Genomic DNA, 25910 nt, shown 5'->3' on the forward strand with positions numbered 1-25910 from the left:
CCAACCTGCAAAGCTGATCTGGCAACAGCAATCAGAGAAAGTTGGAGCCGGATTGATGAAGAGTACTGTCTGACACTCATTAAGTCCATGCCTCAGAGACTGCAAGCTGTTATAAAAGCCAGAGGTGGTGCAACAAAATACTAGTGATGTTCTGGAGTCTTTTTGTGTTTGTTTATTTTTCATAATTCTATAAATTTTCCCTCAGAATTGAGTGAAAATAATAATAATAATTTTTCCCTATGCTTGGTTACAAAAAGTAACCATTACTGACTATCACATTTTTTGTTCTTGATTTCTTTTACTGTTTCTTAAAGCCAGAAAGTTGCCAATTGAAATGACTTTAGTTTTGTGCCATGTCTGTGATCTGCATTTGTTCTACAAAATTAAACAACTGAATGAACATCCTCCAAGACCGGTGATTATATAATTTTTGCCATGGGTTGTATAACAGCGCATAAATAAATAGCTGTCAGTTACTGATAGGACAGCTCACAGGGCCGAAAAACCTCTGCTCTTTCTGGGATTTAAGGGAAATCAGTCACACAAAATGACTGCTCAAATAAAGTACAGGCGCTTGGTGCATCATGATGTAGTCAGTGATTTAAAGTGTTACTGTCGTTTTAATTTTTAATAATAATAATGTAAAACAAGTGATTTTAATAATCTCTAAGTTCCCATTACTACCTGCCTGTTTTTCCTCAATATCCACCCTTCCCTCTTGTTTGATTAACATCTCTGGTTTCATAGAGAAGGCGAGTGATAGAAAACAAGCAGGCGTGTAGTTAAATAATGGCCCCGCTTTGATGCACCGAGCATCTGTACTTGAAAAGTCATTCTGTGCTGACAAAGTCAAAGTGAACCTATCATGTCCACTTACGCCATTAAACTGCAGAACGATACTGCATTTTCAGCACTGATGCACTACTGAGCGAGCTGTCAGTCCGTGCCAGGGCGTGCATACAGCTACCGCTTTCAGTACTGTGACCAATGACTGTAATTGCTTTGGGCACACTGGCATGACTGAAAGCTACGGTAGCAGCCCCATGAGAAAAGAAGTTCATTTTGTCCCAGGTGCCACACTTAGTTCTGCAGCCTGGCATCATAAAGCTATTAACCTGCAAATTAACCCCTTATCTGGAGGCTAATAGTGTTACTGGATCCAACAGGTTCCCTTTCAAGTATTAATACACAGCTTATGCTAAATCTTTTCTCAGAAAACTATCTCAATCTGCTCAGCTGCCCCTGCTCTATAAGGCCGGTTTCACACATCCCGATATTTCCGGTATCAGTAATATCCGTGTCCGTGTGTGTCCTACATGGGGCACAAGTGTGGCAACCGTGTGTCGCATCAGTACCACACGGACGGGGAAGCAGCGCTACAGTAAGCACTGTTCCCCTTCATTTGGTGCTGAAGCCAGCTGTCATCCGTTCTCCCCGCTCAGCCGGCGAGCAGGTAAGAATGAAAAAAAATAAATAAAAATAACACGACGTGGGGTCCTCCCTATATTTTTCAACCAACCTGGCAAAACTCACAGGTGTGAGCTGCTATTCTTACGCTATAAGAAGCCATGGATATAGGCCCCCCAGCCTAAAAAAAGCAGCCCGCAGCTGCCCAGAAAAGGCGCATCTATTAGATGCGCCAATTCTGGAGCTTTGCCCGATTCTTCCCACATGCCCTGTAGTGGTGGCAGGTGGGGTAATGAGGGGTTAATATCACCTTCCTATTGTAAGGTAACATTAAGCTGGCTTCATAATGGAGAGGTGTCAATAAGACACCTATCAATTACTATTCCTATAGTAGTTAAAGGGATAATCAAACACCACACAGTAAGTCTTTTAATGGAATAAAAGAATATACAGTTTTTCCATCTTTATTAGTCTGCCATTCCAAGCAAAGCCCTCAATCTCCTGTAAAAAATGTCAAAATAATAAACCAACAATATACCCATACCTGTCCGGCGTACAGTCACTCCCATGCAGTAAACCATATCTAGGGGAATGTACAGTTTACAACTGGGAGCGGTGCTAATGCGATCTCTCCCAGCTGTAAACTATTGGGGAAAGAATGAAATGCTGTGGGAGCTGAACCTCAGTGACTAGCGGTGACGTCACTGAAGCTGCGCTCTCTGCCGGCCTGAACTATAATGAACTCTTCAGCATGGGAAAATGCCACCGCTACAGGGCAAGTGGGAAGAACAGGGCAAAGCTCCAGAACTAGATGCGCCTTTTCTGGGCAGTTGCGGGCTGCTTTTTTAAGTCTGGGAGGGCCCATATCCATGGCCCCTTACCAGCCTGAGAATAGCAGCCCGCACGTATGAGTTTGCCGGGATGGTTGAAAAATATATCGGGGGACCCCATGTCGTTTTTTTTTTCCATTCATTCTCCCCTGCTCGCTCGGCCAAACAGGGAAGAACGGATGACAGCCAGCTTCAGCATCATACGCAGGGGAACAGCGCTTACTGTAGCGCTGCTTCCCCTGGCGCCATCCAAGTGGTACTGATGCGGCACACGGTTGCCACACGTGTGCTGCATGTAGGACACACACAGAGACGGATATCTCCGGTACCGGAAATATTAGGACGTGTGAAACCGGCCTAATATGGTGCTTGCATTGTGGATGGCGTTTTCATGGTGACAGGTTCCCTTTACCTGTAAACTGAACAGGTGCTTTAATCCAGGTTTGGAAAGTATTTAATAGGTTCATGCGTTACAGTTTATACGAATGAGGAAAGAATTTGCAATAATAGTCAACCATTTTTCACTGTATGAGACGAAAGCAGTTCTGTGTGTTGGAATGCTCACATGCTGCCCGATAAGCAATGCAAGCTCTTTTCCCTTTAGAAAAGCACTCCTGCTAATTTTATTCCTTATACCTGTGTAACCACTAGTGTAATGTATTATGTGTGAATATACTCACCAATCGCCATCTTCTCTGGCATCCAGCACTGTTCCACTCCACACTCCAATCTATGGCCCCAATTTATCAAGACCAACGATGCTCACACCAGTCTTGATGAGGAGTCGTGCAGGAGTCAGACGCTCCCAGTTCATTTAGGGGTGCTTCGCCACAAAATGTATTCCAGTTGGGGCCTGGAGTAAGATTTGTGGCATAATGAATGCTTCCGCTTGTCATGAATTTTCCAAGCGGGGTTTGCCATGCCTCATCACATACCATCCCCTATACTCAGTTTACCAGGTATGGGCAAAATGTCGTGAGAATGCCAAAACTATGTGACTGGAGACATTTGAATTTTCACAGCGCGCACACTGTACACTATCAGGATTCTCCCATACATATTTCAGACCACATTCCAACTAGACGTGTGCCTCACTCAATACGAACGAATTGCCCAAAGCTGTTTACATCTAGATGGCATGTGACCGCATTTATGCAAATCGCATACTTGCAGTCATGTGACCACCCTCTTTTGCCGCTGGCATTGGAAAGTCGTGACAGCATGCATTGCACATTTTCTAAGGATACAAAAGACCATCGCATAGAGTAATCCTGGAGAACCCCTTTAATGTAATGTAAAAGAGGGTAAGACTTGCCTGTTTTATATACTCAAATTTTCATCCCCACTATAAATTCTGTACGAGCAAAAGAAAAAATAATCTTTAAAGATTATTCCATTATGCCACTGCTTTCTACAATGCCACTCTTGCATCAGCTATTGAACACGGTCGCCCCTGTTATGCATAGCAGAGTGCGACGAACCAATAGACAACCCTGGCACAATAACATCACTAAAAAGCTTCGGCAAGTATCCAGAATTGCAGAACGGCGTTGGAAGAAAACATATTCACAAGATGATTTCACTGCACTCAAACAAGCAACACTGGCATTCAAATCAGCTCTCACCTCTGCTAAACAGGCCTACTTCACAACCCTCGTATCTTCCTTATCCCACAACCCCAAACAGTCGTTCAACACTTAACTCCCTCCTCCACCCACCACTGCTCCCTCCAAGTTCCCTAATCGTTGCCGAGGACTTTGCCACGCACTTCAAAAATAAGATAGACCAAACAAGGCAAGTCTTTGTTGTCCAACCACCACAACCCCTTTGTATGAGAGACCAATGCCCGAACCCCATAACTTCACTCTCCAAAATCTCTGAAGGGGAGCTTGCTCATCTTCTCTCCAAATCACACCTCACCACTTCTGCACTTGACCCCATCCCATCCCACCTCCTCCCCAACCTCACCACCACACTAATCCCATCCCTAACCCAGCTCTTCAACTTTTCACTAACTTCTGGTACCTTCCCCTCTGCCTTCAAACATGCCACAATCACATCTATCCTCAAAAAGCCATCCCTTGACCCAAGCGGTATGTCCAGCTATCGCCCCATATCTTTGCTCCCATTTGCTTCCAAATTCCTTGCGCAGCATGTCCATGCTGAACTTTCCTCTCACTTTGCATCTAACTCTCTCTTCAACAACCTACAATCTGGCTTCTGTCCTCACCATTCCACTGGGACTGCCCTGACCAAAATTACTAATGACTAACTTACAGCCAAAGCTAACAGACAATTCTCTATACTCCTCCTTCTAGACCGGTCCTCTGCCTTCGACAGTTGACCCCTGCCTCCTACTACAGATCCTCTCTTCCTTTGGGGTCAAAGACCTTGCCCTATTTTGGATCTCCTCATACCTTGCCAACCGCACATTTAGCGTTTCCTACTTCCATACTACCTCTTCATCTAACCCCCTCTCTGTTGGAGTCCCCCAAGGCTCTGTCCTAGGACCCTTACTCCTCTCAATCTATACACTCGGCCTGGGACAACTCATAAGGTCCTATGTCTTCCAGTACCATCTATATGCCGATGACACTCAGATCTACCTCTCTGGCCCAGATGTCACCTCTCTGCTCTCCAGAATCCCAGAGTGTCTATCAGCCATATCCTCCTTCTTCTCCTCTCGCTTCCTCAAGCTCAATGTGGACAAATCTGAACTCATTATCTTTAATCCATCACGCATATCTTCCCTACCTGATCTATCTATCAAAATAAATGAAATCACACTTTCCCCTGTCCCCGAAATCCGCTGCCTCGGAGTAACCCTGGATTCTGCCCTGTCCTTCAAACCGCACATCCAAGCTCTCGCCACCTGTCGCCTCCAGCTCAAAAATATTTCCAGAATCCGTCCTTTCCTCAACCCACACTCTACCAAAATGCTCGTGCATGCTCTAATCATCTCCCGCCTCAACGACTGCAACATACTCCTCTGTGGCCTACCTTCTAACAATCTTGCACCCCTCCAGTCCGTCCTTAACTCTGCTGCCCGACTAATTCATCTCTCTCCTCGCTACACTCCTGCGTCACCTCTGTGCAAATCCCTTCACTGGCTCCCAATTTCCCAGCGTATCCAGTTTAAATTACCAACACTGACCTACAAAGCCATCCATAACCTTTCTCCTCCGTATATTTCCATTCTAATCTCTCAATATCTTCCCTCACGTAATCTCCGGTCCTCCCAAGACCTCCTCCTCTCCTCCACGCTTATTCGCTTCTCACTCAATCGCCTCCAAGACTTCTCCCGAATATCACCCATCCTCTGGAATTCAGTGCCCCAACACATCCGGTTATCCACTACTTTTGGATCCTTCAAAAGAAACCTGAAAACCCACCTCTTCAAGAAAGCTTACAGCCTGTAAAGACCACACGGCCACCTCTACACCATTGGAGCTACTGCAACCCTCGACCTACTGTCTCCTTCCCCATAATCCTGTAGAATGTAAGCCCGCAAGGGCCAGGGCCCTCTTCCCTCTGTACCAGTCTGTCATTGTTAGTTTTGTTTACTGTAAGTGATATTTGTGTTTTGATGTAACTCATTCTCATGTACAGCACCATGTAATTAATGGTGCTATATAAATAATAATAATTATGTTTTTTTCTTCTTTTAATCTGAAATGGCTTGTGGAGATCCAGCATTCTCATTAGTTAGAAAAGATGGAACTGCATTTTTCCCCATTTACGAAGAAAGGGCAGGAGGGCATGACCCAGTAATGGAAGGTACATCATCTTCAGACCAGGATGAAAGATATGACCAAACATAAGTTCAGAGAAAAGAAGATTCACTAACTGGCTTACATCTCAATAAATGGAGAATTTCCTACAGACACATAAATGGAGCACCTAACAGAATATGAAGCTTTTCATTCTATAGTCTATCCGGTCCACACAAATTCCTACTGCTCGCAGTATACTAAAATGTACTTATAAGGATAATTTATTTATGTTCTTGCAAAGCTCTCATTATTTTGTAGCTTCAAGGGAAAGCTAGGTAATTTGGAATATTTAATTAGTTTTGCATTATTACTGGGTCCTTTATTGAAAATGTATTATTAAGCAAAATTCTGGCTAACAAGACTCTTGGAAGCAAAAATTATCTAATATGGAGCAGAGCTGGTTCTGTATTCTCACTGGAAGGCAAATTTAGAATTTGTGGCGAATGGCAGAGTCCAAAATAAGTACGCTAACTTTACGCGTAAAAAGTATTGAATTAAAAAAAAAAAAAAATCAATTAATGCAATGACATAAAAAACAGCTGAAAATGTCTACAGAAAGCATGCTGATAAAACCAGATGGACTGGTAAGAAAGTGCTAACAATGGCCCAATACGGAAAAAAGTAGCAACCTTATCACTCATTCCTGACTGCTGGGTAGAACTAAGATGTCTACAAATAAACAGCAAAGCTACATTAAGCGATAAAGTAGCAATGTAATATTAACCCCTTAGTGACCTGTCCAAATTTTTCAAATCTGACGTGTCACTTTATGAGATAATAACTGTGGAATGTTTCAACATATCCTAGCGATTCTGCAGCTGTTTTTCAGTGACACATTGTGCTTTAGGTTTAACCCTTCACACCGCAGCCAGTTTCCATTTTTTCAACCCCTTCTTGAAAGACCCAGAACTAAACGCTTGCTTCGCAGGAGTATCGTAATGACAGACACGAAGGCCGATGGGAACACCTTGCTGGTGTGTAGGTCACAAAGGGGTTAATGGTAAATGTAGGATGGTATTTTTATAAATAAACACGAAACATTAAAAAAAAAAAAAAAAACTATGTTCAAACTTTTAACCCTTTTCTGACATCAGATGTACTATTCCTGCTGACACCCGACACTAGGTGCCAGGAGCAGTCACAGACCGCTCCTGGCACTTTAAACCCCCGAAATTCTGCGATCGAACACCCCCCTCTGCGGCTTGACGCGGGGTCCCGATTGAAGCCATGGTGAGCCGATGTCATCATGACGACATTCAGGTCACCAGAGCTAGGAAACCTGGTGATCATGGGCAGTGCATGATCACCAAGTCTCCCTGTCAGTGCAGTGCTGACAGCTGCTTCATCTGCAAACTATAGAAGCTGCTGTATCAGCCTGCAAAAAATCATTGTTGACAAAGTAAAAAAGCTAGAAAAAAGTTAAAAAAAAAAAAAAAAAATTCAAATAATTGTAAGAATATTTAAAACAAAATAATAGTAATAAAAATCAATACATATATTCTATCTCTAAATAAATATTTGAATGAAGAAAAAAAAATCTAAACAATAAGAGTACACATATTTGGCATCGCCACGTCCGCAACGAACCAACCTATGAAACTTATAACAAGAAAAAAAGAAAAGAAAAATTTTGTGAAGCTCACCGTCCTCCTCTCACTCTGGGAATTCATCCGTCAGCCAGGGTCGCAGCAACGAAATTGAGACAAAATATGTGACCCGGCAAAACCTTAGATCATGACTAAGGCCTCGCTATAGGCAGAAACATGTTGCTCTAGATGTCCATTGGTTTGATCTGACTGCAAATAACTGTGCTTTTTTACATTTTTTAAAGATTTCTCAATAAGGGTGGAGCGCGGTAATTTGCTTTTTTGCACTGCATGCTGTGGCGGCACTGTCGGTCGAAGAGAGGGGAGAGTGGGTGTGGCTTACAGTGGCTGATGGGAGATTTGTATTCCTCTGCCTTTCAGTTGCCATCATGCAGTGGACACGTGAGGAGAGGTCATTTTGTGTTGAAGCGTATTTTTCAAATGCCCACTCGATCATTGCAGTGCAGCGTGCTTTTCGTTTACAATTCGCTGTTCCTCCACGCGGACGTGTTCCTGGACGGCAATCAATTGTAAATTGGGTGAATGCATTCAGAACAGCAGGGAATGTGTCATGTGTACGAAGGGGACCTGAGAGAAGGATTACAACACCACAAAACATCGAGAGAGTTAGAGCAGCAGTACTGCAATCTCCGAAACGCTCTGCTCGGAAGCAATCATTTGCTCTTGGCATTTCAAGACGTTCTCTCCACCGGATTCTTCATGATGAACTGAATTTTCACCTGTATAAAATGTGCGTGGTCCAACATTTGTCAGCATGGGACTATTTGACACGGCGGACCTCTTGTGAAGACATGTTAGCAACGATACCCCGTGACGCAATTGTGTTTTTTTCTGATGAGGCACATTTTCACCTCAGTGGGTGTGTAAACAAACAAAATATGCGTTACTGGAGTGAAACAAACCCCAGAGAAGTTCACGAGAGACCTCTGCATTCGGACCGCGTCACTGTGTGGTGCGCCATATCACGAGTAGGCATCATTGGTCCTTACTTTTTTCAGGATAATGGTCGTGCCATAACTGTGAACTCCGAACGGTACTTGTCTATGATACAGGATTATTTTCAGCCGGCTCTTGAGGCAATGGAACTAGAGGATACATGGTTCCAACAGGATGGTGCCACTGCACACACAGCGAGGGTTACCATGAATTGTTTGAGGCAAATGTTTCCTGGACAGCTTATCTCTTTGAGGGGAGATGTGAACTGGCCAGCACGCTCACCAGATTTAGCCCCATGCGATTTTTTCCTTTGGGGTTACCTGAAGTCTAAGGTGTATATCAACCGTCCCAACACCTTGGAAGACCTAAGGAACAATATTGAAGCTGAAATTGGCAGAATACCAGTGGACATGCTTGTTAGAGTTCATGAAAACTTCAGAAAACGTATGCAGCAGTGTGTGGATAGCGAAGGTCGACATTTGCCAGATACACTATTTAAAACCATGTAATTTAAAAATTCCATTACTGTTCAGTATAATTAAAATATAAAATAAATTTTTCTAATGATTATAATTTTTTTATTTCATTCCCAAATCAGCAAATTACCGCGCTCCACCCTATACAAATAAGGCTTCTTTCACACTTGCGTCGGTACGCGGCCGTCGCTAAGCGTCGGCGAGACGTACCGACGTACGTTGTGAAAATTCGGCACAACGTGGGCAGCGGATGCAGTTTTTCAACGCATCTGCTGCCCATTCTAAAGTCCCGGGGAGGAGGAGGCGGAGTTCCTGTCGTGCATGCGCGGTAGGAAATGGCGGATGCAACGTACAATAAAACGTTCCCTTGAATGTTTTTTTCATGACTACGGTCCGCCAAAACATGACGCATCCAGTGCACGACGGACGTGACGTATGGCCATACATCGCGATCCATCGGCAATACAAGTCTATGGGAAAAAAACGCATCCTGCGGGCAACATTGCAGGATGCGTTTTTCCCAAAACGACGCATTGCGACGGAGGCCAAACGACGCAAGTGTGAAAATAGCCTAAGACCTCTGAGGGCACAGTGGATTCTACATCGCTGGGTCACATATCTTTTGTCTGAACTGTCGCACTAGTTAACCCCTTTAGTGAAAACCACAAACAAAAAGGCAAAACACAATGCTTTATCATACCACCGACCAAAAAGTGGAGTAAGACGTGATCAAAAAGATGGATATAAATAAACAGGATACCGCTGAAAACGTCATCTTGTCCCGCAAAAAGCGAGCCCCCATACAGCTCTGTCAGCAGAAAAATTAAAAAATTATAGCCCTCAGAATAAAGGGATGGAAAAATAATTATAGTTTTTATTGCATAAAAGCGCCAAAACATAAAAAATGATATAAATGAGGTATTGCTGTAATCATACTGACCCGAAGAATAAAACTGCCTTATCAATTTTACCACACACGGAACAGTATAAACGCCCCCTCAAAAGAAATTCATGAATTGCTGGCATTTGTTCATTGAAACGCCTTTTAGGGGCCATCATATGTACTTGCCCTCGTGTTTATGTAGGCCAGACCTCACAGGAACTGCGCCGGAGGATTCAGGGACATTTTTCTACGATTAATACAGCAGCGGCTGACAGACGCAAAGGTAAGACCCTTACTACGGTGCCGGCTCATTACTTGATTCACCATGCTGGGAGTTATGCTAATACAAGAGTTATTGGTTTGGAACATCTGAGGACCTCTGACAGGGGTGGCACACTGTATAGGAAATTGCTACAGGTAGAATCCCGTTGGATCTACCTGCTTCATTCTACGGCACCCCATGGAATTAATGAGGATCTCCTCTTTACAGGTTTTCTGGGATAACTCGATTTTGCTTCATCAGGACTCCTGTGGTGGTGGTTGGCGTTTGTGGTGGAATCATGCATTTCCCGATATCATATTGACTGGAACTAATCTTCTCTGGTTGAGATTTGGAGAAAAATAGATGTACTACAGAGCTTCGGAGAAGAGGAAGGACTTTGGACCTAAACGGAACATTATATGGGTTGAGCTTTTCCCCATTGGACTATATGATACATGACGGGACATCGGAAATATATGTGTGCAGAGCTTGAATTGTGAATCCTATGTAATACCATACTATGGAAATTTTCTTAATATACATTGTTGGGATGTTATGTATACATTTGTGAATAACTTGATGGAGCATGGTTTGGTAGCATTAATTTAATTTTATTTCTGTCATCCATGCATGTAATACTGCATGATATAGTAAACTTTGCATACTGGACTATATTTATATTATGTTATAACACCATGATTTTTGTATGCCCTAACATATATGTATGTATATATATATATATATATATATATATATATATATATATATATATTTCTTTTTCAGGACTTAATCTTCCGGCTTTATATTAACTCTATAGGGTCAGCTCTGCTTCTCTTCCCTTTGTGTGCACCTATTGCCTCTCTCTATGGACGGTATAATTATACTCTCTCCTTTGTGCCCATGGATATGCTGACAGTTATGCATCGCAGAACTGTCACCATATCTGCTCCCGGGAGCCGCGCTGTTGTAATACTTATGTTTCTTCAAGCTCTTTGCCTGTATTCATTTGCGATGTTTTGACCTTCTATCGGCGCATGCGCAGTGTTCTATTCAGGACACTTTCATTTTCCCTTCTTCCCGACGTCATTTCCGGTTTTCCGGCCCCTGTGTTCTGCCAGCCACACACCGGACCTGACCACACAGCTGATTATAAGGTATTTAAGGCGTTATTGGGGGTATTTGCACTACTTCCCCTGACGAAGCTGTCTTTGAACAGCGATACGCGTTGGGCTTTTCCTCCAGCCGCATTTGCCCTGTGATTATCCAGCCTCACAGCTTCCTGTAGCAGGATTTGTCCTATGGTTCTTTTTCTAGCATTGTGTTCATCTTTATTCCACCCTGGGGGCTTGACCATGCAGGGTATGTTTGTCTAAATATTTAGACATCTTCCCCCTTTTTCCCTTCTTCTTGGGTGTTTAGGGCATTTCTTATTGTTATTTGCTCATTTGAATCCATAGGGATCTTGCTGGAAGCTGCATACCATGGTGGGGCGGTGTATGCTATTAGGCCTGTACTATCTTTGACTGTGTGCATATTTGCTATCATATGGTTGTATATAGCGTGTTTTTTCTAATTTGGACTATATAGAGCTACATTGACAATATTAAGTGCAGAGGATAGGGACACGTTTGTAATATTCAATGCATGTTTCAATATTATATGTACTATTTGGCACACAGTGTTCACAGGTGCATCTGCACGGAGGTCGTTATGCGTGGTTTTAAATGTTTTTAATTATGTTCCCAATAAAGCTTATGTTATTTTTACTATAATTTTGGTGGTGTGAGGATATTTTGGTGGCTCTTGTCTCTTGTGCTTTTGTCGGTATATATTATTAGCCATCAGTCTTGCACCCCCTCCGTGTATTTGCATATTGTTGTGGTGCGACAGCTATTTCATATGTTACAGCCTTTTAGAGTGTGACAGCAGCCAAACACACACTAGCGAGGATCTCACCGGATCTCATCGCAGCTCAGCCCGACTGGGAACGAAGCTCAGTGCCCGGAGGTTACCTCTATGATGTCACCGCCGGTCACTGACGCCGCATTCCCAGCAGCTCATTCACCAGTGGTTTTCAGCCGGGACGGTCACATCTTTGCACCATCCAGATTGAAAACCAATTATCCCCTAGACATGGATTACGGCGTGGGACACAATGACAGACAGGAATGGTATACTGTTGTTTTTTTTATTTTACTTTTATTACAGGAGATCGAGGGCTTCGCAGGAATTAGGTGTAATAATAAAAATGGCAAACTGTGTTTAGTGTTATTTCAAATAAAATACACTATTCTTGCTGTGTCTTTATTTACCATACAACTATAGGATTAGTAATGGAGAGGTGTCTTATAGACGCTTCTCAATTACTAATCCGTGGGCTTAATGTCACCTGACAATATAAAGGTGACATCAATCCCACAACTATTACCCCAATTGCCGCTCCTGAAACGCATTGGTTTTTTCCATATGTGTGGAATATCTGGTATTTGATAGTATCATGATTGGAAATGATCAAAAATCTCTTCAGATACTCTTTGGGTATGTTCACAAAAAAGGAATCCGCTTGGGCCACGTTCCCACATAGTGTATACGCTAGTGCTAGTTCTTCTACAGGTATTCACATCAAAATATTAATTACCGTTTATTGCATTTTTTTTACTGATTAACTTTTTGTGAAGAAAGTTCAAGAAACGCAACCATTTAGATGCTAAAAAGGCAATTACACTTTTTCGTATATTTTTTCAAGCTCTCCATAGAAGTCTATAGGGGAATAACACCAGAAATGCCCAGAACCACAGCATATTTAAACACACTCTCGGTATGAGTGGTCATGAAATAACATCCACTTTCCTTGAATGTTTAAAGTTAATCTGTCAGCAGGTTTTTGCTATGTAATCTGCAGACAGCAGGAGATAGAGGCTGAAACACAGAATTACTCATGTAATAATAATCTTTATGTAACGCTTATTCCGCAGCGCTTTACAGTTTGCACACATTATCATCGCTGTCCCCGATGGGGCTCACAATCTAAATTCCCTATCAGTATGTCTTTGGAATGTGGGAGGAAACTGGAGTATCAGGAGGAAACCCACACAAACAATGAGAGAACATACAAACTCCTTGCAGATGTTGTCCGTGGTGGGATTTGAACCCAGGACTCTAGTGCTGCAAGTACTGTTGTTTACTAACTGTGAAGGATTTATTACTAAGATTAAAGTTTCTGGACTAGTCCAGCAACTAAACACCTCACTGTCTATGGACTTTGTACACAGAAAGACTGGTGGGGGCGGGGTTAGCTTTCTCAGCTCTGGCGGGGGTGGGGCTAGCTTTCTCAGCTCTGGCGGGGGTGGGGCTAGCTTTCTCAGCTCTGCTTCACTCTAAAGCTAAAAGCTCTGTGTCAAATCGGCTGCACCCAGTAATCTAAGTGATACATTGCTGGATTCAGGGTCTCTCTGCCTACATTACACTGCTCTCAGATGAGGTAGCAAAAACCTGCTGACAGATTCCCTTTAAATGCAGATTTTCTGTATGAAAAAAAAAAACAAAGTGCTTATATTACTTGAGAACATGGCCTCAAAATCCACATTAACCCCTTTCTGACATGGGACGTACTATCCCGTCGAGGTGGGGTGGGCCCCCATGACCACGGACGGGATAGTACGTCCAGCGCGATCGGCGGCGCTCACGGGGGGAGCGCGGCCGGGTGTCAGCTGCCTATCGCAGCTGACATCCGGCACTATGTGCCAGGAGCGGTCACGGACCGCCCCCGGCACATTAACCCCTGGCACACCGCGATCAAAGATGATTGCGATGTGCCGGCGGTGCAGGGAAGCATCGCGCAGGGAGGGGGCTCCCTGCGGGCTTCCCTGAGCCCCCCGCAGCAACGCGATGTGATCGCGTTGCTGCGAGGGTCTTACCTCCCTCCCTGCTTGTTCCAGGCCCGGATCCAAGATGGCCACGGATCCGGGTCCTGCAGGGAGGGAGGTGGCTTCACAGAGCCTGCTCAGAGCAGGCACTGTGAAGCAGCCTGCACTGCTATCAGATCAGTGATCTGACAGAGTGCTCTGCAAACTGTCAGATCACCGATCTGTGATGTCCCCCCATGGGATAGAGTAAAAAAGTTAAAAAAAATTTTTCCAAATGTGTAAAAAAAAATATTCCTAAATAATGAAAAAAAAATATATATTATTCCCATAAATACATTTCTTTATCTAAATAAATAAAAAAAAACAATAAAAGTACATATATTTAGTATCGCCGCGTCCGTAACGGCCCGACCTATAAAACTGGCCCACTAGTTAACCCCTTCAGTAAACACCGTAAGAAAAGAAAAAAAAAAACGAGGCAAAAAACGACGCTTTATTATCATACCGCCGAACATAAAGTGGAATAACACGCGATCAAAAGGACAGATATAAATAACCATGGTACCGCTGAAAGCGTCATGTTGTCCCGCAAAAAACGAGCCGCCATACAGCATCATCAGCAAAAAAATAAAAAAGTTATAGTCCTGAGAAAGCGATGCAAAAATAATTATTTTTTCTATAAAATAGTTTTTATCGTATAAAAGCGCCAAAACATAAAAAAATGATATGAATGAGGTGTCGCTGTAATCGTACTGACCCGAAGAATAAAACTGATTTATCAATTTTACCAAACGCGGAACGGTATAAACGCCTCCCCCAAAAGAAATTCATGAATAGCTGGTTTTTGGTCATTCTGTCTCACAAAAATCGGAATAAAAAGCGATCAAAAAATATCACGTGCCCGAAAATGTTACCAATAAAAACGTCAACTCGTCCCGCAAAAAACAAGACCTCACATGACTCTGTGGACCAAAATATGGAAAAATTATAGCTCTCAAAATGTGGTAACGCAAAAAATATTTTTTGCAATAAAAAGCGTCTTTCAGTGTGTGACGGCTGCCAATCATAAAAATCCGCTAAAAAACCCGCTATAAAAGTAAATCAAACCCCCCTTCATCACCCCCTTAGTTAGGGTAAAATTAAAAAATGTATTTATTTCCATTTTCCCATTAGGGTTAGGGCTAGGGTTAGGGCTAGGTTTAGGGTTAGGGCTAGGGCTAAGGTTAGGGCAAGGGTTAGGGCTAGGGTTAGGGTTAGGGCTAGGGTTAGGGCTACAGTTTGGGTTGGGGCTAAAGTTACAGTTAGGGTTTAGATTACATTTACAGTTGGGATTAGGGTTGGGATTAGGGTTAGGGGTGTGTCTGGGTTAGAGGTGTGGTTAGGGTTACCGTTGGGATTAGGGTTAGGAGTGTGTTTGGATTAGGGTTTCAGTTATAATTGGGGGGTTTCCACTGTTTAGGCACATCAGGGGCTCTCCAAAAGCGACATGGCGTCCGATCTCAATTCCAGCCAATTCTGCGTTGAAAAAGTAAAACAGTGCTTCTTCCCTTCGGAGCTCGGCCGTGTGCCCAAACAGGGGTATCCAATATGGGGTCACTTGTGGGGGGTTTCTACTGTTTAGGTACATTAGGGGTTCTGAAAACGCAATGTGACGCCTGCAGACCATTCCATCTAAGTCTGCATTCCAAATGGCACTCCTTCCCTTCCGAGCCCTCCCATGCGCCCAAACGGTGGTTCCCCCCAACATATGGGGTATCAGCGTACTCAGGACAAATTGGACAACAACTTTTGGGGTCGAATTTCTCCTCTTACCCTCGGGAAAATACAAAACTGGGGGCTGAAAAATAATTTTGGGGGGAAAGATTTTTTTTAATTTTCACGGCTCTGCGTTACAAACTGTAGTGAAACACTTGGGGGTTCAAAGCTCTCACAACACATCTAGATGAGTTCCTTAGGGGGTCTAGTTTCCAAAATGGTGTCAATTGTGGGGGGTTTCTACTGTTTAGGTACATTAGAGGCTCTGCAAATGCAATGTGACACCTGCAGACCATTCCATCTAAGTCTGCATTCCAAATGGAGCTCCTTCCTTTCCGAGCCCTCCCATGCGCCCAAACAGTGGTTCCCCCCGTCATATGGGGTATCAGCGCACTCAGGACAAATTGGACAACAAATTTTGGGATCCAATTTCTCCTGTTACCCTCGGGAAAATACAAAACTGGGGGCTAAAAAATAATTTTTGTGGGAAAAAATTTTTGTTTTATTTTTACGGCTCTCCATTTTAAACTTCTGTGAAGCCCTTGGTGGGTCAAAGCGCTCACCACACATCTAGATAAGTTCCTTAGGGGGTCTAGTTTCCAAAATGGTGTCACTTGTGAGGGGTTTCTACTATTTAGGTACATTAGGGGCTCTGCAAATGCAACATGGCGTCACATCTCAATTCCTGTCAATTTTGCATTGAAAAGTCAAACGGCGCTCCTTCCTTTCCGAGCTCTCCCATCCGCCCAAACAGTGGTTTACCCCCACATACGGGTATCAGCGTACTCAGGACAAATTGTACAACAACTTTTGGGGTCCAATTTCTTCTCTTACCCTTGGAAAAATAAAAAATTGTGGGCGAAAAGATAATTTTTGTGAAAAAATATGATTTTTTATTTTTACGGTTCTGCATTATAAACTTCTGTGAAGCTCTTGGTGGGTCAAAGTGCTCACCACACCTCTAGATAAGTTCCTTAGGGGGTCTACTTTCCAAAATGTTGTCACTTGTGGGGGGTTTCAATGTTTAGGCACATCAGGGGCTCTCCAAACGAAACATGGCGTCCCATCTCAATTCCAGTCAATTTTGCATTAAAAAGTCAAATGGCGCTCCTTTGCTTCCCAGCTGTGCCATGTGCCCAAACAGTGGTTTACCCCCACATATGGGGTATCGGTGTTAGTGATGTGACGTTCATGAACGAGCCGACTCAAAGAGCCGGCTCTTCACTGTGAACGATATGAGCCAGCACCTATCAGTGAGCCGCTTGTTATCTAGTGGCTCTCTGCTCTCCTCCCTTCCCTCAGCCTGGTGGTGGAGGAGGAGGGGAGGAGCCAGGAGAGACTGTGTGCTGGAGGGGGAGAGAGGAAAGCTGCTGCTGAAAGTCCTGTAGGTGAGGAGTCGGCAGCAGCGCTCAGTGTTATCTCATTCACCCGGCCAATACAGAAGCAGGATGTAAATGAAGGCAGAACATGTGACCACAGAGCAGCCAGTCACAGCTCAAGTTTCACTTGTCCTCATGCACTGTCTTCTTACATCTTTGGCTACTTTCACACTAGCGTTAACTGCAATCCATCACAATGCGTCATTTTGCAGAAAAAACGCATCCTGCAAAAGTGTTTGCAGGATGCGTTTTTTCTCCATTGATTAACATTACGCGACGGATTGCCACACGTCGCAACCGTCGCGCGACGGTTTCGCCGTGTTGTGGCGGACCGTCGGCCGCAAAAAAACGTTCCATGTAACGTTTTTTGCAGCCGACGGATCGTCTTCCCGACCGCGCATGCGCGGCCAGAACTCCGCCCCCACCTCCCCGCACCTCACAATGGGGCAGCGGATGCGCTGAAAAGCAGCATCCGCTGCACCCGTTGTGCGGCGGAGACAACGCTAGCGTCGGTAACCTCGGCCCGACGCACTGCGACGGGCCAAGCCCGACGCTAGTGTGAAAGAAGCCTTTATTGGCATCCTGCCCTGTGTTCAGTAGCAACATCAGTCCCTTCAGAGAGAATTTTCTCCAAAACAGGGCAGATAACCACAGAGAGAAGAAACCGGATCAGCCCGTCCAAACTGAGGCACTTAGTGTTTCTTAATGCCAATTTGTCCTAATGACCTTCTAAAAATGTTTCACTGTTAAGTTATACTGCTGTTTTGCACATTTTTTGCATTTGTTTGATGTTCTTATAATGAAAAATAATATAAACAATGTTAATCTGTTAACTAGAAGGTTTTGTGTCATTATATTGGTGAGATTACTGAAGAGCCGATTCAAGAGCCGAAAGAGCCGATTCCCAAAAAAAACCCCGAAGTCCCATCACTAATCGGTGTACTCAGGACAAATTGTACAACAACGTTTGGGGTCCATTTTCTCCTGTTACCCTTGGTAAAATAAAACAAATTGGAGCTGAATTAAATTTTTTGTGAAAAAAAGTTAAATGTTCATTTTTATTTAAACATTGAAAAAATTCCTGTGAAGCACCAGAAGGGTTAATAAACTTCTTGAATGTGGTTTTGAGCACCTTGAGGGGTGTAGTTTTTAGACTGGTGTCACACTTGGGTATTTTCTATCATATAGACCCCTCAAAATGACTTCAAATGAGATGTGGTCCCTAAAAAAAAAAAAAATGGTGTTGTAGAAATGAGAAATTGCTGGTCAACTTTTCACCCTTATAACTCCCTAACAAAAAAAAAATGTTGGTTCTAAAATTATGCTGATGTAAAGTAGACATGTGGGAAATGTTACTTATTAAGCATTTTGTGTGACATATCTCTGTGATTTAATTGCATAAAAATTCAAAGTTGGAAAATTGTGAAATTTTCATAATTTTCGCCAAATTTCCGTTTTTTTCACAAATAAACGCAGGTACTATCAAATAATTTTTAGCATTGTCATGAAGTACAATATGTCGAGAGAAAACAATGTCAGAGTCACTGGGATCCGTTGAAGCGTTCCAGAGTTATAACCTCATAAAGGGACAGTGGTCAGAATTGTAAAAATTGGCCCGGTCATTAACGTGCAAACCACCCTTGGGGGTAAAGGGGTTAAAAACTTCTTCAAACTCTGGAAGAAAAAACAACTTGAACATACCCTAAAGGCAGCAGCTAACACTTCCACATGCAAGTACGCTGGCTCCCTAGAATGGTGTGGTCATCTACACAAATGGCATGACAACGTCAAGAGTCTAGTAACAAAGACAGACGAGCTGATCGATGAACAAGCATCCAGAAGAACATTTATTCCCAACCATCAGCCCTTGCAGACATACTGTACCTTCAATTGCCTGACAAATGAACAAAACGCTTGTTTGGCAGGTGCGCAGACTGCTTACACATTACCTCAAATATACAAGTGAGGAGCTGCTGGGAAAAGGATGCAGGGCGAGGTCAGAACCATATTATCATGTTTAATGTAATTGTCTATATTTGCCCCGTATTCACATGTAAAGCGCCATGGAATAAATGGCGCTATAAAAATGTATAATAATAATAATAATAATATTACTAACTGCTCTGTTCCCATTGACGTTCGACAGCCAATGTAAACAGGGCAGCAAATATGCGCCGATTGGCTTATACTGTACATAGCTGATGGGTGTTTATTGAAGGGGTTGTCTACAGATGCCAGGCAGGATTTTCAAACCATGTTCCCTCTGAAAAAGCCGGAGAATTCCAGAGGAAAACCTTCCTGGCTGCAATCACTCGCCCTGGGTCTGATGGCAGGTTCCCTATAGACTATAGCCAGGTGAGCAGGTAGATCGCCATCTTGGAGGTGGCACGCTCCCTTCCATTGCCGCCGCCCTCAGCAGCATACACGGCGTCTGACAGGACTTTATGGGCGTGGACAAGGTGTGTGGGCGGGGTTTCGCTCGGCGCTGATCTCCGACTCCCAGGCTCACTACCACACAGCAGCATTGTACATACCTGTCCCTTTACTACGGTATGGAAGTTTAAAAAACGTCACAACACCGTACACATTGGCCACCGTGCTCTCCACCAGCTGGTCCAGCGGCGTGTACGTGTACCTGTGTGCAGGAGCCTAAAACATGAACACAGGGACATCATGTGACCACGTCCAGACAAGTACACACGTGCGGTCTACAGCGCAGACACATACATTCATCCTCTTGGGGCCTCACCACGGCAACAAAGGCCACGTGATCAGGAGGTGACGCCGCGCGGTTTTTCTCCAAAGCGACCTCGCCGCTCACGTGACCTGAGAGGCACGGGATGGGCGGGGCTTGTGCTCGGGAGGGCGGGAGAACGTGCTGGGTAATCATCACAGTGCTGCACGCACGGAGCTTGTGTCAGTGCCGCCGGGCGCTCAGTACTGGCGGCTTGATCTACTGCACATGCGCCTATTGCCGCTCCTGTCACACACAGTCACTTCCTCTATACTTATTACTACACACTCGGACTATTTTATGTGAAGCTCTTAGCGCCAAGTATGTTCATACACTGTACAATTCGGATACCTATGTATCACATGGAAACCTATGGAAAACAAAATCCGCAGTGCACATGCTGCGGAAAAAAACTCGCGGAAACGTAGCGTTGTTTATTCCGCAGCATGTCACTTGTTTGTGCGGATTCCGCAGCAGTTTACACCTGCTCCATAATAGGAATCCGCAGGTGTAAAACTGCAGGTGGGGTCCACACAAAATCCGCAAAAAAATTGCCGTAAATCCACGGGTAATACGCAGTGCGGTTTACCTGCGAATTTACCAAAATCAGTCCGGAAAAATCCGCAGGACTTTCTGCAATGTATGCACATACCCTAAAGGAGTGCTTAACAGATTTATTCCTAAATGTCTATTTAATGTAATCCAATTACTTTTCAAATACACTTCAAAGGGAATCTGTCACCCGAAAATTTGCCTATAAGCTTCAGCCACCGGCATCTGGGGCTTATCTACAGCATTCTGTAATGCATTCTGTAATGCTGTAGATAAGCCCCAGATGTATCCTGAAAGAGGAGAAAAAGAGGCTAGATTATACTCACCCAGGGGCGGTCCGGGACCTCCCATCTTCTTACGATGACGTCCTCTTCTTGTCTTCACGCCGTGGCTCCAGCGCAGGCGTACTTTAATTACCCTGTTCAGGGCAGAACAAAGTACTGCAGTGCGCAGGCGCTGGGAAAGGTCAGAGAGGCCCTGCGCCTGCGCACTTCAGTACTTTGCTCTGCCCTCAACAGGATAATTAACCCCTTTCTGCCAATGGACGTACTATTCCGTTCATGTGGGGTGGGCCCTACTTCCCAAGGACGGAATAGTACGTCCAGCGCGATCGGCCGCGCTCACGGGGGGAGCGCGGCCGGGTGTCAGCTGCGACATCCGACACTATGTGCCAGGAGCGGTCACGGACCGCCCCCGGCACATTAACCCCCGACACACCGCGATCAAACACGATCGCGGTGTACCGGCGGTGCAGGGAAGCATCGTGCAGGGAGTGGGCTCCCTGCCTGCTTCCCTGAGACCCCCGCAGCAACGCGATGTGATCGCGTTGCTGCGAGGGTCTCCCTACCTCCCTCCCTGCTCCAGGCCCGGATCCAAGATGGCCGCGGCATCCGGGTCCTGCAGGGAGGGAGGTGGCTTCACAGAGCCTGCTCAGAGCAGGCGCTTGGTAACCCTGCACTGCTCTCAGACAGATCGGTGATCTGACAGAGTGCTGTGCAAACTGTCAGATCACCGATCTGTGATGTCCCCCCCCGGGACACAGTAAAAAAGTTAAAAAAAAAATTTCCACACGTGTAAAAAAAAATTTAAAAAAAATCCTAAATAATAAAAAAAATATATATATTATTCCCATAAATTCATTTCTTTATCTAAATAAAAACAAACAAACAATAGAAGTACATATATTTAGTATCGCCGTGTCCGTAACGACCCAACCTATAAAACTGTCCCACTAGTTAACCCCTTCAGTAAACACCGTAAAAAAAAAAGAGGCAAAAAACATCGCTTTATTATCATACCGCCGAACAAAAAGTGGAATAACACGCGATCAAAAAGACAGATATAAATGAAAGCGTCATCTTGTCCCGCAAAAAATGAGCCGCAATACAGCATCATCAGCAAAAAAATAAAAAAAGTTATAGTCCTCAGAATAAAGCGATGCAAAAATAATTATTTTTTCTATAAAATAGTTTTTATCGTATAAAAGCGCCAAAACATAAAAAAATGATATAAATGAGGTATCGCTGTAATCGTACTGACCCGAAGAATAAAACTGCTTTATCAATTTTACCAAACACGGAACGGTATAAACGCCTCCCCCAAAAGAAATTCATGAATAGCTGGTTTTTGGTCATTCGGCCTCACAAAAATCAGAATAAAAAGCGATCAAAAAATGTCACGTGCCCGAAAATGTTACCAATAAAAACGTCAACTCGTCCTGCAAAAAACAAGACCTCACATGACTCTGTGGACCAAAATATGGAAAAATTATAGCTCTCAAAATGTGGTAACACAAAAAATATTTTTTGCAATAAAAAGCGTCTTTTAGTGTGTGACGGCTGCCAATCATAAAAACCCGCTAGAAAAGTAAATCAAACCCCCCTTCATCACCCCCTTAGTTAGAGAAAAATTAAAAAATTTAAAAAATGTATTTATTTCCATTTTCCCATTAGGGCTAGGGTTAGGGCTAGGGTTAGGGTTAGGGTTGGGGCTAGGGTTGGGGTTGGGGCTAGGGTTAGGGCTAGGGTTAGGGCTAGGGTTGGGGCTAGGGTTGGGGCTAGGGTTAAGGCTACAGTTAGGGTTGGGGCTAAAGTTAGGGTTGGGGCTAGGGTTAGGGTTTGGATTACATTTACGGTTGGGAATAGGGTGTGGATTAGGGTTAGAGGTGTGGTTAGGGTTACCGTTGGGATTACGGTTAGGGGTGTGTTTGGATTAGGGTTTCAGTTATAATTGGGGGGTTTCCACTGTTTAGGCACATCAGGGGCTCTCCAAACGCGACATGGTGTCCGATCTCAATTCCAGCCAATTCTGCGTTGAAAAAGTAAAACAGTGCTCCTTCCCTTCCCAGCTCTCCCGTGTGCCCAAACAGGAGTTTACCCCAACATATAGGGTATCTGCGTACTCAGGACAACAACTTTCGGGGTCCAATTTCTCCTGTTACCCTCGGGAAAATACAAAACTAGGAGCTAAAAAATAATTTTGGGGGGAAAATTTTTTTTTTATTTTCATGGCTCTGCGTTATAAACTGTAGTGAAACACTTGGGGGTTCAAAGTTCTCACAACACATCTAGATAAGTTCCTTGGGGGGTCTAGTTTCCAATATGGGGTCACTTGTGGGGGGTTTCTACTGTTTAGGTACATATGGGGCTCTGCAAACGCAATGTGACGCCTGCAGACCAATCCATCTAAGTCTGCATTCCAAATGATGATCCTTCCCTTCCGAGCTCTACCATGCACTCAAACGGTGGTTCCCCCCCACATATGGGGTATCAGCGTACTCAGGACAAATTGGACAACAATATTTAGGGTCCAATTTCTCCTGTTACCCTTGGAAAAACACAAAACTGGGGGCTAAAAAATAATTTTTGTGGAAAAAAAATATTTTTTATTTGCGCGGCTCTGCGTTATAAACTGTAGTGAAACACTTGGTGGTTCAAAGCTCTCACATCACATCTAGATGAGTTCCTTAGGGGGTCTACTTTCCAAAATGGTGTCACTTGTGCGGGGTTTCTACTGTTTAGGTACATTAGGGGCTCTGCAAACGCATTGTGAGGCCTGCAGACTATTCCATCTAAGTCTGCATTCCAAATGGCGCTCCTTCCCTTCCGAGCCCTCCCATGTGCCCAAACGGTGGTTCCCCCCCACATATGGGGTATCAGCGCACTCAGGACAAATTGGACAACAACTTTTGGGGTCCAATTTCTCCTGTTACCCTCGGAAAAATACAAAACTGTGGACTAAAAAATAATTTTTGTGGGAAAAAATTTTTGTTTTATTTTTACGGCTCTGCATTATAAACTTCTGTGAAGACCTTGGTAAATCAAAGTGCTCACCACACATCTAGATAAGTTCCTTAGGGTGTCTACTTTCCAAAATGGTGTCACTTGTGGGGGGTTTCAATGTTTAGGCACATCAGTGGCTCTCCAACCGCAACATGGTGTCCCATCTCAATTCCTGTCAATTTTGCATTGAAAAGTCAAACGGCGCTCCTTCCCTTCCGAGCTCTCCCATGCACCCAAACAGTGGTTTACTCCCACATATGGGGTATCAGCGTACTCAGGACAAATTGTACAACAACTTTTGCGGTCCAATTTCTTCTCTTACCCTTGGGAAAATAAAAAATTGGGGGCGAAAAGATAATTTTTGTGAAAAAAACGATTTTTTTATTTTTACGGTTCTGCATTATAAACTTATGTGAAGCACTTAGTGGGTCAAAGTGCTCACCACACCTCTGGATAAGTTCCTTAGGAGGTCTACTTTCCAAAATTGTGTCACTTGTGGGAGGTTTCAATGTTTAGGCACATCAGTGGCTCTCCAAACGCAACATGGCGTCCCATCTCATTTCCAGTCAATTTTGCATTGAAAAGTCAAATGGCGTTCCTTCGCTTCCGAGCTCTGTCATGCGCCCGAACAGTGGTTTACCCCCACATTTTGGGTATCGGCGTACTCAGGACAAATTGTTCAACAATGTTTGGGGTCCATTTTCTCCTGTTACCCTTGGTAAAATAAAACAAATTGAAGCTGAAATAATTTTTTTGTGAAAAAAAAGTTAAATGTTCATTTTTATTTAAACATTCCAAAAATTCCTGTGAAACACCTTAAGGGTTAATAAACTTCTTGAATGTGGTTTTGAGCACCTTGAGGGGTGCAGTTTTTAGAATGGTGTCACACTTGGGTATTTTCTATCATATAGACCCCTCAAAATGACTTCAAATGAGATGTGGTCCCTAAAAAAAATGGTGTTGTAAAAATGAGAAATTGCTGGTCAACTTTTAACCCTTATAACTCCCTAACAAAAAAAAATTGGGGTTCCAAAATTGTGCTGATGTAAAGTAGACATGTGGAAAATGTTACTTATTAAGTATTTTGTGTGACATATCTCTGTGATTTAATTGCATCAAAATTCTAATTTGGAAAATTGCGAAATTTTCAAAATTTTTGCCAAATTTCCGTTTTTTTTCACAAATAAACGCAGGTAATATCAAAGAATTTTTACCACGAACATGAAGTACAATATATCACGAGAAAACAATGTCAGAATTACTGGGATCCGTTGAAGCCTTCCAGAGTTATAACCTCATAAAGGGACAGTGGTCAGAATTGTAAAAATTGGCCCGGTCCATAATGTGCAAACCACCCTTGGGGGTAAAGGGGTTAAAGTACGCCTGCGCCAGAGCCGTAGCAGGAAGACAAAAGAGGACGTCATCGTATGAAAACCCGGACCGCGACACCCATCGGACCGCAGTAGAACCGCCCCCAGGTGAGTATAATCTAACCTCTTTTTCTCACCTTTCAGGTTACATCGAGGGCTTATCTACAGCATTACAGAATGCTGTCGATAAGCCCCTGATGCCGGTGGCCTTAGCTTATAAGCAAATTTTGCGGTGACAGGTTCCCTTTAATACAAACGTTCTCTCACTACACTAACAGCTTTATTTTACCTGCTTCCTGTTTGATGAGATTTCGTTTGAGAGTCCCTAGTGCATACTGGGATACTAAAATGAGACGTCATCAGGAGGCAGAGGCTACGGTCACTAATGACAACTCTGCCCCACCGTGAACCAAATCGTCATCAGTGACGTCCGTTTCAGGCGCTGGCTGGTACCTGCTCTACTGAACATGTGTTGGTTGTCAATTTCAATATTTGCTTTGTAGGATCATGTTACTGTGCAATATTCTTTGCATTGCAAAGTAAGGCTGCCGTCACACTATCAGTATTTGGTCAGTATCTTACATGAGTATTTGTAAGCCAAAACCAGGAGTGGGTGATAAATGCAGACGTGGTGCATATGTTTCTATTATACTTTTCCTCTGATTGTTCCACTCCTGGTTTTGGCTTACAAATACTGATGTAAAATACTGACCAAATCCTGCTAGTGTGACGGCAGCCTAACAGTGCGCTCCCTCATCAGCTCTGATGAGCCGTAACAGCAAGAGAGTGCACTGTCAGG

The 25910-nt window shown here is 43.8% G+C and overlaps 1 protein-coding gene across 3 annotated transcripts in view; it reads right to left on the reverse strand.

Annotated features, from left to right (window-relative positions):
* The window catches only part of POT1 (protection of telomeres 1), a 93409-nt gene extending 73299 nt beyond the window's left edge, over nucleotides 1-20110 (reverse strand). For 2 of the 3 annotated variants that reach the window (XR_011320740.1, XM_069764910.1), the window contains exons 1-2: nucleotides 19924-20079; nucleotides 19709-19823 (exon numbers count right to left, since the gene is read on the reverse strand). Coding sequence is in view for 2 of the 3 variants with exons in the window: in XM_069764910.1 (XP_069621011.1) it covers nucleotides 19709-19823; nucleotides 19924-20064 (256 nt within the window). In the remaining variant the exon portion in view is untranslated. Of the gene's footprint in view, nucleotides 1-19708; nucleotides 19824-19901 lie in introns of all 3 variants that reach the window. The other variant, XM_069764912.1, reaches the window with a different exon arrangement.
* Nucleotides 20111-25910: the final 5800 nt, after the last annotated feature.

This window comes from Ranitomeya imitator, chromosome 4 (genome assembly GCF_032444005.1).
Source record: "Ranitomeya imitator isolate aRanImi1 chromosome 4, aRanImi1.pri, whole genome shotgun sequence".
NCBI lineage: Eukaryota > Metazoa > Chordata > Amphibia > Anura > Dendrobatidae > Ranitomeya > Ranitomeya imitator.